General features: G+C 32.0%; 1 protein-coding gene across 1 annotated transcript in view; it reads right to left on the minus strand.

The window, feature by feature from the left end:
* LOC114333516 (histidine decarboxylase) overlaps positions 1 to 18,451 on the minus strand; it is an 84,122-nt gene that overhangs the window by 16,423 nt on the left and 49,248 nt on the right. Inside the window, exon 10 of the mRNA XM_050643804.1 lies at positions 6,383 to 6,513. Within this exon, the coding sequence (XP_050499761.1) occupies positions 6,383 to 6,513 (131 nt within the window). The remainder of the gene's footprint in view (positions 1 to 6,382; positions 6,514 to 18,451) is intronic.

Raw genomic sequence — 18,451 nt, forward strand, 5'->3', positions numbered from 1 at the left:
GTCGTTCGGTATTCTGTCTCTCAGTGTTTTCCTAGTTATTGACCTCAACGTTCTCATTTCTGATGTTCTCGGTATCCTCTTGGTTTCTGCTGTGTCACATCCTGTTTCTATCGCGTACGTCATGATCAATCTTACACATGATTTATAAATGCGTACTTTCCCTTCCAGCCTCATATCCTTATTTCTCCAGATAACATCCTTCCAGGTGGCTTTATTTGCTTGCATTCGGACGCTCTCTTTAAAATCTCCATAACTACATATTTCGACTCCCAGATATTCAAATCTCGAGACTTGTTCAATAAGTTCGTTGTTAATTACTAATTTGCATCTTATGGGTTGCCTTGACACTACCAGGGATTTTGTCTTAGCTGTTGATATTTTCATGCTGTTGTTTTTCGCCACTGCATTGAAAGTTTGTGCCATTCGATGTAGGTTATCCTCGTTTTTGGAGATTAAGATTGCGTCGTCAGCATAACAGAGGAATTTTATTGGTTTTTCCGCCATCTTATATCCTTTTCCAGTACTTTTAATATTCTCTATGATTTTGTCCATTACTAAATTAAAAAGCAATGGGCTCAACTTATCCCCTTGTCTGATACCAGAGTTGATTTCTACTTCCGATGTTAGTTCATTCTCGACTTTTATTCGGTTTTGTTCTTCTCATGGATGTCTTTAATTATCATCTTGTTAGGCTGATTTTTCTCCTTTAGAAATCTTAGCACATATTCTAATCTTACACAATCGAAGGCTTTAGTTATAGACCAGGGCGCATCTGTAAAAATATTAGTACATTTGGACGTTGAGAGGTGACTCAATTTTTTTTGCAGAAATTGCTTGAAAATAAATCAAATAATAATATTTGAGTTATCCTCCCTCTCAAAAAGGTCCGGAACATTGTTTAAATAATAAAAATGTCAAAAAATTAAGGAAAAATTCGATTTTTTTCTTGGTTTTTTGATTATAACTTTAAAAGTATTCATTTCCGAGAAAAGTTGTACTGACATAAAAGTTGCGTAATTAAATTTCCTATAATATAGAATTGGTTAAAGATTTAAGAAATAGTCACCCTTGTTGCAAAATAGCAATAATTGTGAAAAAAACATACAAAAACAAGTATTCGCATTTTACGTTTTTCAACCATTTATGCTACACTTAGGACCTTCATATTTCACCCTGAAAAATTATATGATACATAAAACAATACTGTAAATTTCATTAAGATCGGTTCAATAGATTTTGCAAAATAAATTTTGAAATCCAGCTTTCGTAAAAAAATTCATTTTTTCAAAATATTACAGGACTGAAAATAAAGCAGATAGCAAGTTGAAAAATTTTTGCAATTAAAGAAGTGCACTGTACCTTTCATTTGCAATTTTGTAAAATTAAAATCGTTTAACACCACGGCCTCAGGAATTTTTTTAAATAAACATTAATTATTGGTGCTACGCGCAGTACAGCGGATAGGTTGCTCTGATTGGGCATTCCAATGACCTTTGATAATGATTGATCCATTTTAATTTTTATGACATTTCGATATAAATAAATAAATTTGTTTATTGCAAAATAAAAACACATACTCTATCCTTTGAAATAACACTTTTATTAGCAAAAACTTTCGTTGTTCATATATTTTAACTTAAATAATAAAAGTTTATTATTTTTAAACATATGCAATTGTTTAAACAATATTTCACAAACAATAATAAAATTAGTTTGATTTTTGTGGAATTAAAAAATTAAAATACAACAAAATATAGAGTAAGAAAATAATATATTAGATAAAGATTGGAAGAAATTTTGGTGGAAATCAACCTGTGTGAACCGAATACCGCTGTCCTGCGCGTAGCACCAAAAATTATTGTTTATTTCAAAAATTTTCTGACGCCGTGGTAATTAATCGATTTTAATTTTGAAAATTGCAAATGAAAGGTACAGTACACTTCTATAAGCAAAAAAAAATTCAACTTGCTATATGCTTTATTTTCAGTACTGTAACATTTTGAAAAAATGAATTTTTTTTGTGAAAGCTGTATTGCAAAATTTATTTTGCAAAATCTATTGAACCGATCTTAATGAAATTTACAGTATTGTTTTACTGTATCATAAAGTTTTTCTGGGTAGAATATGAAGGTCCTAAGTGTAGCATAAATGGTTGAAAAACTTAAAATGCGAATACTTGTTTTTGTATGGTTTTTTCGCAATTATTGCTATTTTGCAACTAGGGTAACTATTTTTTAAATGTTTAACCAATTCTATATTGTAGTAAATTGAATTGCGCAACTTTTATGTCAGTACAACTTTTCTCGGAAATGAATACTTTTAAAGTTATAATCAAAAAACGAAGAAAAAAATCGAATTGTTCCTTCAATTCTTGACATTTTGATTATTTAAACAATGTTCCGGACCTTTTTGAGAGGGAGGATAACTCAAATATTATTATTTGATTTATTTTCAAGCAATTTCTGCAAAAAAATTTGAGTCACCTCTCAACGTCCATCTCAAAACAGATCCGCCCTGGACTATTAGATCTATAAAGCACATAAATGCTGGTTTATTATATTTAAGTGCTTTTTTAGAAATTTTTCTGGCTATGAATTGATGGCGTCTATTGTGGACCTATTTTTCCGAAAACATTGTTGTTCCTCACTAATTGTGTATCCTTCATTTAATTTATTGGCAAGTACTTTTGTTAAATGTTTAAGAGTTGTGCTCAGCAAGGTGATGGTACGGTAGTTGGTAGGGTCTTTGCTGTTTCCTCTCTTGTGTATTGGTATTGTTATACTCATTCTCCACTGGTTTGGTAGACTGGCTACATATTATTTCTTGAAAGAGAATCTCTATGTTTTTGATTAAGGTTTCTCCTCCGTATTTTAGGTCTCCGTATTCTCCTTACGTATGTTATTCCTTATTTCTTCTTTTGCGATTTCTAGTTCTCTGTCTATTTTATATTTGTCTTCATTTCCTGTTCCTTCCCCTTTTTCAGGTATCATAGTATTTTCCTTAAATAGTTCTTTTATATAGGCGGTCCATTGTTCTGCTTCTATTTTATTTAAACTTCTATACTTATTCGTTAATGGGTTTCTCCTACTTTTTAATATTTTACAAACATTTCTTTGCGCCCCATACAAATCGTGTTCCATTTATTTGGTAAAGCGTGTCCAATATTCCCTTTTTATATTTCTTATCTTAGAATTGACGTAATTTCTTGTATCTCTGTGTTGCTGGTAATTGTTTGGTGTTTTGTTAGTGCAGTATTGTAGATATGCTTTCCTTTTTTCATACTCTAGATCTCTATTTCAATATTGAACCAAAACATAACCAATGAGTTTTATTAAACATCCAAATAAATTTTTAGCATCCAAGCAATTTTTAAAAATATATAAGATAAAAATAAATATATAAAATTCCTCTGGGTCAAAGCACAGGCGGGGATAACAAACAATGAAATTGTAGATAAAATTGCAAAAGACAGCATAGACATGGGAAACAAATTAATTGCGGAAAAACGAGAGATGAACAAATAAACATATCAAAACATAAAATGATGAAGAAACGATGCTATGTGTGGCAAGAATACACCTTTAAAAATCCCACACACCACACCAGACCAGAATCCAAATGGAATAAAAAACCTTGGTAGGTACAATAAGTACGATTACAATCACAAAAGTTTAACCACTATCAGCAGAATGAAGTTTGGTCACGCATGTTATCTAGCACACTTACATAAAATCAAAATACTAGAAAGTGATCTTTGTGAAGTGTGTAATAATATATCGGTGACTTGAACCACATCTTTCTTGACTCCTTAAAATATAGAGCTCAATTGAATGAGCTGTTCAAAAAACATACAATTAAACATTGAAAGTCTATACAGGGTGATTCATTAAGAATGTCCAATCTCTGAGATGTAGATTCTAGACCTCAAAATATTAAGATTTAACCCAAATCACTTATATAAAATGTGTATCGTTACTGAGTTACAGGGTGTTCTATTTAAAAATTTAATAGCCATTTTTACCCAGTACTTTAAAACTATTTGACATATCCTTGTCATACTTTGCAGAAAGTGTAGTTGCCGTACACCCTACTAAATTGTGATAAACAAACGTTTCTGGCTACTACCAGAGGCATACGACAGGGGACAGTGCATGGTTTACCCTTCCCAAATTCTACGCCACTGACGACATTGCTATTTTAGCACAATATTTCGATTTTCCAATACTTTATATGTAAATAATATACTCTTCATTCGTAACGTTAAGGTCATTAGTTTTCGAGATATTTAAAGTTGAAAATGAAACTTTACAGTTATTTTGATTAAGAGGAAACAGTAGCGATCAACAGGTAGCAACAAACGCGTTCCAACATTGTGGCTCTAATTTTGAATATTTTGTCGAGATATTTGGCACACATATTCGTAATATAATAAAGAATGGCGGTACAGAGCCCAATTTCCGAAATATGTTAGTATGTGGAAATTACTCTACAACTAAATAAAATATTAAAAAAAGGAGCCTGTACCGCCATTAAGAAAGACAAAAATTACACTTTCTTCAAATAAACTTTTTTATCCCATGCCTAGATGTTGTGTAATCTTGGAACTACTAAAAATCGATTTTTTTATAACAAGATATCGAAAGTCACTGACTTGGCAACATTTCGCGCCTATGTGTATAAAAATTATTATTTTTGATAGTATAAACGTCACTGTCAGTGTCGAATTACCGACGCACTGTTGCCTCACTTTTGAAAGTTCGCAGAACTTTCGCAATATTGGACCGCGTTTGTTGCCACCTGTTGATCCCTACTGTATCACCTTAATGTATTGTGCCCCTTTATTTTTAACTTCAAATATCTCGAAAACTAATGATTTTATCGATGCAAATGAAGAGTATATTATTTGCGTAGAAAGTATTGGAGAATCTAAAAATTATGCTAAAATGGCAATTCCATCAGTGGCGTAGAATTTGGGAAGGTTACACCATTAATTTTCCCCTGTACGCCTCTGGTAATAGCCAGAAACGTTTATTTAACGTAAATTAGTAAGGTGTGCAGCACCTACACTTTTTGGCAAGTATGATACGGCAATTTCAAATACTTTTAAAGTACTGGGTACAAATAATTTTTAAATTTTTAAATCAAACATCCCTATTACATAAATATTAAATATTTGTATCCAGTATTTTAAAAGTATTTGACATATCCTTATCATACATAGCAGATAATGTAGATACAGTGCAACCTACTAAAATATGTTAAATAAAACTTTCTGGCTAGTACCAGAGAAAGTGAATGGTTGACCCTTCCCACATTCTACGCCACTGGCGGAATTACTATTTTATTACAATTTTTCGATTCTCCAATACTTTCTATGCAAATAATATACTCTTCATCCGTACCGATAAAATCATTAGTTTTAGAGATATTTAAAGTTAAAAATGAAGGAGCACAATACATTAATCAAAATAGCTATGCCGTTTCATTTTCAACTTCAAATATATCGAAAACTAATGACTTTGACGTTACGAATAAAGAGTATATTACTTACATAGAAATTATTGGAAAATCGAAATATTGTGCTAGAATAGCAATTTCGCCAGTGGCGTAGAATTTGGGAAGGGTCAACCATTCACTTTCCCCTATCGTACGCCTCTGGTAGTAGCCAGAAAAGTTTATTTATCATAATTTATTAGGATGTACAGTCCCTATATTTTCTGCCAAGTATGACAAGGATATGTCAAATAGTTTTAAAACCCTGGGTAAAAATATTTATTAAATTTTTAAATAAAACACTCTGTAACTCAGTAACGAGCCACATTTTATTTAAATGATTTGGGTTAAATCTTAACATTTTGAGGTCTAAAATCTACATCTCAAAGATTGGACATTCTTAATGAATCACCCTGTATAACATAATGTATCTTCTGGTTTTAGACCGAAAAAAATAAATGTAATATCTAACGCATAATGTGTATGTCACCTAAACTATCTGAGTCCTACCTTTGATTGTTTACAAAAATAACATGATCGGCCTCTGGGCAGGAAGAGTGTAATCCCTGTATTTGTTTTAAAAATGTGTGTCTGGCTGTGTGGGTATTTACCGTAAGGCCAAAAAGAAAATTATAAATTTAATACATATAAATAATATAATGACATTATTAAAAGCGCAGGCGTAAAATTTTGTCCCAATGCTTTTTAAATGCTTTTTTTCAAAAATACTTATTAGTTTTCTCAGGATTCGAAAATAAAACGAATGCATTTAAAAAGCATTGGCTCAAAATTTTGCGCTAAGGCTTTTAAGATTCTGATGGATTTTCCGAAAAATATATGTTTTTATTCGTGGTATTCGAATTAAAGCTTAAATTTAAAGTTTATATACCCGCAAGTGGAACTTTCGATCTAGCAGAAATTGCAGCTTTTTCCTTTAGTAAATCATCAGCAACTGTAACAATTTCTTTCCAAGCTACGATTATATCTTCAACAGTTGACCTCGGAGAGGTAACCGTGAACCTGAAACATACAATACAAATATGGCACCATTAGACCACTCATCAGCGGTAAAAAAAATGTGAAATCGTGGAATTTTGAGAATCAACACCGATTTTAATGCAAATTTGGGTTTAAGCTCTGTTGACACTCTTCTTCAAAATCTACCCTATGCCGAACTGCGCCTTTTCCCTGGGGGTGAAAACAACCCTATCTAGGGGATGAAAAATTTTTAATCAAAATAACTATGGAAATCGATAGAGTGACCAATTCTGAGTAAATTTTATTCTATAAAATTTTTTTGCATAATTGACACTTTCCAAGTGATTTGCCACTGAAACTATGCATTTTTCATTGAAAAAACTCACGTTTTATAACCGTTTTTCATGAATTACTTAAAAAACTTAATTTTATAGAAAAAATCATTAAGAACAAAGTTACTGCGCTTTAACCCGCGAGTAGTCGCGCGGTGAGATAGAATCTCAATTTTTATCCTTTTTCGCGATAACTTGATGAAAAATTTTGCAATTTTGAAAAAAATTCGTAAGTGCCTCGAAGAAGGGTGTAGTAATGCGTAGGAATTTTTTTTTCTTCTTCTCCTTTTTGTGGAATTTATGGCTTTGGGGAGAGCCAATTAGCTTTAACCCGCGAGTAGTCGCGCCGTTAGATAGAATCTCACATTTCATCCCTTTTCGTAATACCCTAAAACCTGTCACTAACGGCCACTAAAAATAAAAGAACTATTGGCCGGTATAGAAAGGTGGCCGCTATTGCCAGTTTTTGTAGTCTACATATAATTGGTTTGGGAAATTTTTAAACTGGTCGTTAGGACAGGTGGCAGATGTTGGCAGGTCGCCGTTAACACAGGTTTTTTAATAAAATTGTTAGAAATATATATTTTCAATATAAAAAGTAGATAAAAATAGTACAAAATAAAAATTTGTTTTAAATTCGTATTTTGAGATAGGATCTCACACGCGACACGCGACTATCGACGTTACAGAAGTGAGCGCGACTACTCCCGGGTTAAAGGTTGGTTATTTTCGAAGAATCTCGAAATGGAGAACCTTCAATCTCATATAACTCGAATGTGGTGCAATTTTTTGGGAAACATTAAGAGACGGCTTTTAAAGTTAATGACAAAAGATCTGACAAAAGTTTTTTACATAAGAACTGACTGACTTATGACGAAAATAAAGTCGCTCTCTACTTTTTTTCTTTTTGAAATGTAAAAATTAGACTCTCGTCGTTACAATTCTAATAGAGATTAATAGCCTCCCACTTGCAATTAACTTTATCTAGGTACAGTTGATACGATCTTTTGATTCGACCGGTTTGAAATGCTTAGTTTAGAAAAAATAGTTGATTAAATCGAAAATGACATTATTATAATTTAAAAAAAGTGCATTTTTCTTAAATAAACTAAAAGTATTCATGATGTAAAAACAAAAAAAACCAAATTGTCAGTAAACGAAATTCTACAATTAATATTTGAAACTTTTTTTCATATTATGAATACTTTTAGATTTATTTCAGAAAAATGCACTTTTTTCAAATATTAAAAATGTCATTTTCGATTTAATCAACTATTTTTTTTCAAAATTAAATATTCCACATTGCTCAAATCACATGGATCGTATCAATTGTACCTAAATAAAGTTAATTTCAAGTGGGAAGCTATTCGTTTCTATTTGGATTGTAACGACAAAGGTTTAATTTTTACATTTCAAAAAGAAAAAAGCAGGGTATAAAAAAACTTTTGTCAGAGCTAATTTGAAAGTAATTTTAATCGGCTTTTAAAGATGTCTTAAGTTTTCTCGCGTAATATGCACCACATTCGAGTTATTTGAGATTAAAGGTTCTCCATTTCGATGTTCTTTGAAAATAACCATCCTTTAAAGAGCAATAACTCAGTAGTTATTGGGTTTGCATACGTTTGCAGACGCAAGTCTCCTTGTTTTTTTATTAGCTAAAATTTTGATCTTAATGATTTTTTCTATAAAATTAAATTTTTTTAAGTTATTCATGAAAAACGGTTATAAAACGGTGAGTTTTTTCAATGAAAAATGCAGTTTCAATCGCAAATAACTTCAAAAGTGTAAATTTTTCAAAAAAAAATTATGAAACGAAATTGACTCAGAATTGGTGACACTATCGATTTCCATAGTTATTTTAATTAAAAAAATTTTCATCCCCTAGATGGGGTTGTTTTCACCCTCAGGACAAAAGCGCACTTCGGCATAGGGTAAATTTTGACAAAGGTTATAAGTACTACCTAAATCCAAATTTTCAAGAAAATCGACTATGGTTCTCAAAATTCCACGAGAAAATGACTGTTAATTGGACTACATTCACAGGTTACCTGGTTACCTGGTTACATGGTAAGGGTGTAGGTAGTAGGCGAGGAAATGAAGCAATAAACCTAAGAAATTTTTAGAGTTGTATGAATCTCAACGAAACTTTTTGCATTCGATTCGTAAGAGCCTTGGGAAACTTTATGAACAAAAATGATGATGACGAAGTGAAAATTACATTATGAAACAAGAAAACTAAATTTTACAAAAATGCACATCGAAGTTATGAAAAATAATAAATTTGTAATTCGGAAACAATTGACGCAAATGAGTTCAATTTTACCACTTACGTTATTTTGGGCTCCCTGAATAAGAACACCATGATAGCGATGGTCTCCGAGGCACCTGGTGTCCAGGATGGGCCTCGTTTCTTTTAGTTTTATGAAAATCGGATAAAAAATCAATGAAAACTCCGTACTTGGGGATTTTAGGGGTCGCCAAACATGAATATTGTGATCCTTCATCCTTCGGAATCCTTCGGAGATCCTTCGGAAAAGGAGATCCTACAACTACAGTCCACACTAAAAAAACCCAGTAGCAGATAGACGACGCTAGGCCCGGGAGAACAGAAGCAGGAGAGCCGGACAGCTTCCAGATCAGAAACCAGAAGCAGGAGAGCCGGACAGCTTCCAGATCAGAAACCAGAATCGGGAGAGCCGGACAGCTTCCAAATCAGAAACCAGAATCAGGAGATCCGGACAGCTTCCAGATCAGGAACCATAAACAAGCAGGATAGCGCAACAGCATCCAGATCGAGCCACAGGGCCAACCAGACAAGAGAGCGACTCAACGCGCAGAAACGAGAAAGAAAAAAAAACCGTAAGTTTTTGAACGAATTATATTTTTCCAACATTGCACGTATCGTATACCGAATAAATCCAAATATAAAAGTCCAGTCTATACAATATTCTTCATTTATATCTAAATTATCTTACGTTTACATAAACTATTGAACAATTATTAATAAAAGGTATTCCTCTCTAAAAAAGATATAACGCATTCAACAAAACATAGAAAATTATTAATTAACGTTGATTTAAAATCTTTATATAAAGTTGGTCAGCAAAAAAAAACGACACAAATAGTTTTTTTTTTTTTTTTTTTTTTTTATTATTTAATGGCATAGACATTAGTCATACAGCCAGTTGCAATAAACAAAATACAATCCTAATCCTAATACAAAATTAAACAGAAACAATATAGTAACACAATAAATAATACAATACAATAATAATACAATAAAAACAATAATGGAACTCTGATAAAGTGATAAAATATTTATGACAAAAAAAGAAGATGCAAATCTGAACTTAAATCATAAAAAATCTCATGCCCGCGTACAAATCTTATAGGACCGTGCGTGTATCTGACAAGAAATCTATAATGATATTGTATATTTGTTGTGAGCCTGTAGCCAGCAAAGACTGTATATTGAATGGTGCATGCATATCAAGTTTAATTAAATTTTTATAGAGAGAGTTTGAATGCTGTTGAAACTTAGTACATTCAAAAAAGATATGATCAAGATTACCCTGCTTTCCGCAATGTTTGCAATTATTGTCTTCAATCACATTTATTTTATATAAATGACTTGGATAGCAAGCATGCCCAAAACGTAATCGATTTATAGTTGTTATATATTTACGTGGAGCTTTAAAACTCTTAAACCATGTACTTTGTGGAATCACTGGTTGTAAAGTGGTGTATCTTGTGGGGTTTGTTAAGCAGTAAAGATTCCATTGATCTTTCCATATCGATAGTTGGTTTCTTTTAAAAATAGTAATAACATCTGATACACATAAAGAATATGACAATAAAGTGCCTGATGTTATACTGGATTTGGCTAAGTAGTCTACATACTCATTATCTTTGAGTCCAATATGTGCCTTAACCCAAATAAATTTTATATTGAAGCCAGAGTCTTCTAACTGCTTTAACATATCCTTTATTAAAAATATGTAAGGATTACTAAATGTTTTGGGCAAAAAAGTATTTTTGATATTCTGTAAAACTGATAGACAGTCTGAAAGAATTAACGTTTTTTTAGTATAAGAGTTTTTAATATATTTCAACGCTTCGAATATGGCCAATGATTCCGCAGAGAAAATTGAAAACTCATTGGGAAGTTTGTACTTGAATTCAAAACCTCCTGAGGGTAAAAAATACGCACAGCCAGACCCTTCTCCTGATTTAGATGCATCTGTGTATATAACTGTTGCATCACTGTAGCAGTTCAAAATAGATTTCAGGATATTGTTGCTGATTATGTTGTTTTCGTTGTATGTGGGTATTATTACATCAGTTTTATGGAAGAGAGCAAAGTAGTCTAAGTTTTTGTCTACTGTGTTTAATTCCTTTGAAAAAATAGGATTGTTCTGTAATGCAGTACATAAAGGCGGAGATGGTTTTTTAATCCAATACTTGTGAGTAAGATCTGATTCGTTAAGATGACATATACTGGAAAATAATTCGAAATTTGTAGTGTGTGCTTTAAGTACCCATTTTTCGCTTAGTAAATTTCTTCTAATCTGTAAAGGAGGCTCAGAAGCTTCAACATGTATTGGTTGTATAGGAGTAGATCTCATAGCACCTAAACAGATTCTCAAGGCAGAGTTTTGGAAAACGTAAATTTTTCTTAAAAGGTTTTTGGAAGCAGAACCGTAGAGGGTAGCACCATAATCTATAATGGATCGTATATAAGCTCTATAAAACAATAAAGATGTTTCAACATCGCAGCCCCACCACACTCTAGTTGTCATTCTAAGGAAATTAATACCTTTGCTACATCTATCCAGCATATATTGTATGTGTGGTTTCCAAGTTAGATTTTTGTCCAGAATGAGTCCCAGATATTTGACATTATTTTTAAATGTAAAAGATTGATCACTAATTAATACATCTTGGTTTATAGGAAGATTGTGTCTTGTAAAGACAGATACTGCTGATTTTTTAATTGATAAATTTAAGCCGTTCTCTAAGAACCATGGAAAGAGGGAACTACAAACTGTACTTAGGTTTTGCATACCGTTTTCATATTTCTTGCTTTCCATATAGACACAAAAATCGTCTGCATATTGTATGATTTTGAATGGGATGTTGTTTATTTGCATCTTATGTATGTCAGAGGTGTACAGATTAAATAAAATTGGTGATAATACTGAGCCTTGTGGTATACCGTAATAATTATGTCGAGGTCCTATTAGTTTATTATTATGATCTCTGATGTAAATTACCCTATCTGTATAGAAACCGATTATTGTGTTAACGAAAGCAATTGGCATATGAAAAAAATTTACCATTTTATGTTTTAAGGTTGATAAACAAACTGAGTCATATGCTCCTTCAATATCTAAGAATAGTGCTGCTAAGTAGTTATTTTTAGTTAAGTTATTCTGTACATCTACAACAAGTGTTGTTAAAGCGTCTAGAGTTCCAAAACCTCTTTTGTAACCAAACTGGTTTACTGGAAGTAAATTCTCTTTTTGTAACCACCAATCTAATCTAAATTTTATAAGCCTTTCTAAAGTTTTAAAAATACAAGACAGTAAGGATATTGGTCTATATGAACTTACGATGTTTGGGTCTTTTCCGGGTTTAAGGATAGGAACAACTAAGATGTCTTTGAAAGAATCGATAACTATATTTTTTTGGATGATATCATTGAAGACATTTAAAAGAAGTTTTTTAGCAACATCTGGTAGGTTGGTTAACATGGGGTATTTTATATGATCGATACCAGGAGAAGTATTTATGCGGTTTTTAAGGTCAAAATCTAATTCAGTTTCAGTAAATGGTTTTAACAGGAAGTGATTATTTGAATGATGACTTTGTGTAGATCGTGTAGGTGAATTTTGAGCAAAAGGAGGACATACTTTATTAAAAAAGTCGTCTAATAGATTATCGTTGAAGGGTTTTATACTAATAGATGCTTTTCGATTCATTTTGTTGGCCTGTGACCATATCTCCTTAGAGGAGGTATTTTTGCTTAAATTAGAACACCATTTAATCCAACTAGCTTTGGCTTTTTGTTTCAACTGATTTTTAGTATGAGCAGTAACTTTCTGACAATTTAGATAATTATCAAGGCTTGGTGAACGTTTATACAATGCTAATGCTTCTTTTCTGTCATTGATTATCAGATCGCATTCTGGGTCCCACCATGGTGGAGGCGATCGATTTTTAGATTTAAAAATTTTGTATTGAGGAATAGATCTAATTGCAGCATCATTAATGCAATCTAATAGAAAACTATAATTTTGATAAGTATTGAAAGAGCTATTGTAGTTGGAAAACATGTTTTCAATTAAGGATGTATACAGGGACCAATTGGCTTTCTTGATATTCCATTTACTTTTTGGATAAATTATTTCTTGTGAGGTGTTGGTTATTGAAAAATTCATAGATATAGCAAAATGATTCGAGCCTAAGGTGTCAGATAAAACTGACCAAGTAAATTTACTGGCTATATTAGCTGTGCAGAGTGAAATGTCGATCATAGATTTTTGAGTACCATATCTAGGAAGATATGTAGGTTCTCCATTATTCAAAATTACAAGATCTAGGTCTTTGATACTGCTAACAATTTGGTTACCAACTGGATCATTACGCAGTGAGCCCCATAGTGAGTGATGAGCATTCATATCTCCGCCAATTAAAAAAGGTGATTTGATTTGTGAGAAGATATTTATCCAATCGTTTTTGGATGTACTAATATTTGGAGGTCTATATATAGATAAAAAACTTAATTCTATTGTGTTACATTTAACGATAGCACCGCAAACTAAAATTCCCTCATTAAAATTGTTTCTAATATTTATTTCACGAAATGGTATAGTTGTTTTAATTAAAATTGCAACACCTGCATACCCGTCATTTCTGTCTTGGCGAATTACATTATAACCTTTAAATGTATAATTTTGATTTGGTTTGAACCAGGTTTCACTTAATAATACAATATCAATATTTTCAGTTATTAAAAAATGAATTAAACTATTTTTATTCGAAACAACGGATCTACCGTTCCATTGCAAAATTATTAATGATTTAAGTTCTGGGAACATGTTATTTATGAGTGATATCCTCTAAAATCGTTTTTATACCATGGTAAATACTATCTTGACTCATAGTTTTTATATCATCTACAGTTTGAATATTTGTAATCAAATTAAAAAATATAATTGGAAATGAGAGTTTCCAATACTCGTTGATCTGATTTGTTTTGACAAATTGGGGGTTTTAAATTAGCAGGAAGGGGTTTGGAGGGCCCAAAATTAAAAGGGAACATGGGTGAATTGTTTTGTGTTTGGTTTGGTGATATTTTTCGTTTTTTAGCTATATTATAGTGGCTTGAGGAGGGTTGGGATTGGGATGTATTATTTGAAATGTTTTGATTTTTATGTGTGGTAGTAGAAGGGGATGATTTTTTTGAAGATGTTGGGAGGGGAGGAAAACTGTCTTCGATATTGTCTAGTGTGGAATATCTATTCTGAATAAACAATCCCGAGAAGGACGATTCACAGTAATTTTTTGCCTCGATAAAGGAAATTTTTTGCTCAATCATCACGTTCTTTATCTTCTTTTGATGTTCGTATTTTGGACACTTCTTGGATATGGAAACATGATCTTTACTATCACAATGTATGCATTGAACATCATTATCTTGACATGTATGATCTTCATTTTTGATTTTTCTACATTTTATGCAATGTGCTTGTGGACTGCGACACTGCTTGGAAATATGTCCAAATCTTAAGCAATTGTAACACTGTGTTACTTTGCCAATGTAGGTTTCAACAGGAAAAAATACACTATTTATTGAAATGTAGCTAGGAAGAATATTTCCTTCGAAGGTGACTATCATTGTCCTTTTGGGTACATAGTTAGTTTTTCCATCGGTGTCAACTTTTCTGTAAGTTCTTTTAAAGGCTATTATGGGGGAGGGAGATTTACTATTATCTAACAAATACTTTTCATCGTATTGAGTATCAATATCTCTTATTAGGCCTCTTATTTCTAGTAAATGGTTAGGGACATATGCTACTAAGTTTTGGTCTTTTAATTTTATATTTTTAACTAAATTATTTGCATCTACGATTGACCTTAACAAAACTTTAATTCTGTTTTTTCCAATGGCTTTTATTTCAATAATATTAGGAATGTTCAATTTTTTATGCAAAATGTCCGCAACAGTAAGTGGATGTAAACGGCCAATATCCTGATTGTTTGATTTTTCTATATATACATAAACATTATCAAAATTGTACTTATCTGATGCAACGTTGAACAATTTTTTCTCTACAACTTTTTGCGGAGGTGGAATTTGTTGTGTCGGCACTTTAATAACATCTCTGGTTTTAGTTGTAATTTTCGCAGTAGAATCATCCAAATTTTCTATTAAACTTGATTCAATAATATCCATTTCACTATTCTCACTAGCACCTGAAAAGTTTTCACCTAATGGTGTCCCTGGGGAAAAAGCTTCCCCCATTGGGGGTCGCTTATAGCACTGTTTATCGCACTCAATCAATATCAGGTTTTAAATCACACCAAGTGTCCTTTTTTCTACTAATTAACTCGCTAAATAGTTAATTTTATTAAGAGCAGATTTTAATGGGCACTGTCAGCTTGACGTTTTTGATTATGGACACAAATAGTTCAAAACATAAATAGTCACTTGAATTAAAATCAAATACGTAAAATTTTCATAATTCTACAAAGCAATCTCATATATTATATATTTATATTTAACGTAGCTATATACATTTACCAAATATTTTTTAATAATTAGACTGAATTTAATTTAAATAGCCGCTTGAATTAAAATTCAAAATCCTTATATAAATAAATGAAAAACAGTAAACAATTATTTCAATGCATGTAAAATAAAAATAATTTCTGTTGCAATAATATTTACGTGTCCTACCACAACATTACACATAATTAAGTCAATGTCACAATATATAACACGTTAGCAGGAGTTGCAAATTACATAACAGCAGACAAGATTACAATTAGGTCAGTGTCATAGGTTGTAAATAGAAAAATTGCAGATTCCATATCGTCGACAGTTTGTTCAATTACATAAGAAAATAATAAAAATAATTAGAAATGTGCGAATTGGAACAACTTGATAAACAGGAAGCAATATAAGAGAAACAGGCGTTAGTACTACCAGAAAATACAGTTACATATACGAGGAGGGTATCGACCGAGGAAGTAACGGCCTACCCACTCAAAACACGAAACGAGGATGGATAGTGTCAGGAGCGACACAAAGAAAGGAATCCAATCCTCAACAAACAGGTCATAATACGATGACTATCGTACAATACAGTACAATTCAGCTCTGTATCAGGGGCAACTACATGAGCAAAGAGTGACAAAACACTCGTCCCAACCAAACAAAAGACTCCAGCAGAAGCCGAAGGACAGTAGGTAGCGTAGCAGAAGAAGTGTACCGTACCAAACGGACACAAATACATTACTACATGGGCAAAGAGTGACAAAACCCTCGTCCCAACAAAACAAAAGACTCCCGCATGTACCGAATGACAGTAGGTGTAAGGGAGCAAAAGAGGTGTACCAAACGGACACAAATACAATACAAAACAAAACGTCGATCGACGGAAAGAAGAAAACAGTGTAACACAGAAAGATTATAACAATAACTCTGAAAAAAGAAGAGAAACATACAGTGACAAAAACGTGACAAAACCAACGCAAAAGAAAATAGAAGACGTGACACGAGGACCTATCGTGGTCACAGAAATAAAAAAACAATACGAATCACAGGAGACGAAGATGTACCGTGATAAAAAGTAAAGAAAAACAAAAGAAGAAAGACGTCGTGATACAAGGACGTACCTAGATCAAACTTATAGGAAAACAAGCGAAAACAAGAAGAAAAATTACAAGAATACAAATAAATACGAAAGAGAAAATTATACGAGGAGGTATCAATATAGAAACTATAGAAATATGAAGAAACATGAAACATATGAAAGAAGGACTTATCATAACAAAAATGGAAAACAGAGAAACAGAGGAGCACAGCAAGCTCAGCAAGGAAAAAGAAATAAACAATGGACTCAGGTGACTTACAACCACCGTGAGCGACAAAGAGAATTCGGTGACTGATGCAAAATTTTTGGAAATGTATGCAAACTAGATAGGGATTGGCCTTAAGGGTTGAAAACTAAATCGTGTCGGATGATGCTAAAGAGGTAGACTTAGGGTGGTAATTCGAATCCCACTCGGTTTGAGGACCTGCATATTTAACACGAAAATAGATTGTTTACATGATGAAAAATAAGCAAAAGGAACTTGGAATTATGAAATTAGGATAACTTTTTGGAAATTATTTATAACGCTGCAAATGGAGGGATTTTTTTTGTCCCGCGCCAAGGAACCTACTTACAGTAGGTTTTATTTACACTTTACTTTACTCTATTCTACAAAACTTATACCTCTTGTACAAAACTACAGGGTTGATAAACTAATAATTCGATTATGGTCATAGAAGAAATTAAGACGAAAAGGTGACCAATATAATTAATACTTAAACACACACATACAATGCTATAATTAGAAGAATATTAAATACTCTAATAATAAAATCTAATAACTTTACGTATTTCAAAATATTTATCGTTAGAAAACACGACTTTATTTTCATTACACATGTAATATGATGTAATATAAAACGAGTAACAGAAAACATATTCTGCAAATTCCATTCAAGTTTGTTTGGATGAAATAAACTACAATTAAAAATATCTACATATAATTATAGACAGAGAGCTCGTAGTACAATTCTATAACATTAATAATAAAATAACTAATACTACGATTATAATAATAAGAGAATACAATCTGGGAGAGAATACAATAATAATATTATTCTTAACTAACATATTGAAACATATCCCACTCAATACCTTTATAAACTTTTATTTGAATGTTTTGATTTAAATTCTGATTCAGATTTAACCTTGATTGATTACCTAAGGTGTTGCAGTTGGAAAAGTATTATTTGTTCAAAGACTAGGGTCTTTACATCACACATTTTATTAACCTATCTTGGTAACCTAATGTATCATGATTATTGTAAACTTTGAACACTGACTACATTCGTTATTACTTATTTCGTCGGGCAGTACTTACTTGGCCGTCCGCAGCATGTCCAATATCAAACATTCATTATTCATATCCGATATTGAACAGTACATTTTTATTACCCCGTATATCACATGAGCCAATTTGTTATGGTATAATACATGTATGGGTTTCTAATTTAGTTCACGAATTGTAAATTGTAAACAATAATTCGGGCAATTGCATTATTTAATTTGATGATCAAATATATTTCTTTGTTCTCAATATTTGTAAATATACTTAGCGCGTGGCTTGACACCAATACTAAGTGCCACCGCTGAGAAAGAATACACATTTAGAATCATTCTCAAGAATCAACTCAAGCTGTCAAGATGTAACTTCAAATAGAGTCTTCATCAGTCTTCAACTAAACGCGTACCAGTAACCAGTCAGTGTTCAAAAGTTCACCCGGGGTAAAATTACCCTAGTGTCGGTTCTATAAATAAATTCCTTTA

The sequence above is a fragment of the Diabrotica virgifera genome, chromosome 2, assembly GCF_917563875.1.
Source record: "Diabrotica virgifera virgifera chromosome 2, PGI_DIABVI_V3a".
NCBI lineage: Eukaryota > Metazoa > Arthropoda > Insecta > Coleoptera > Chrysomelidae > Diabrotica > Diabrotica virgifera.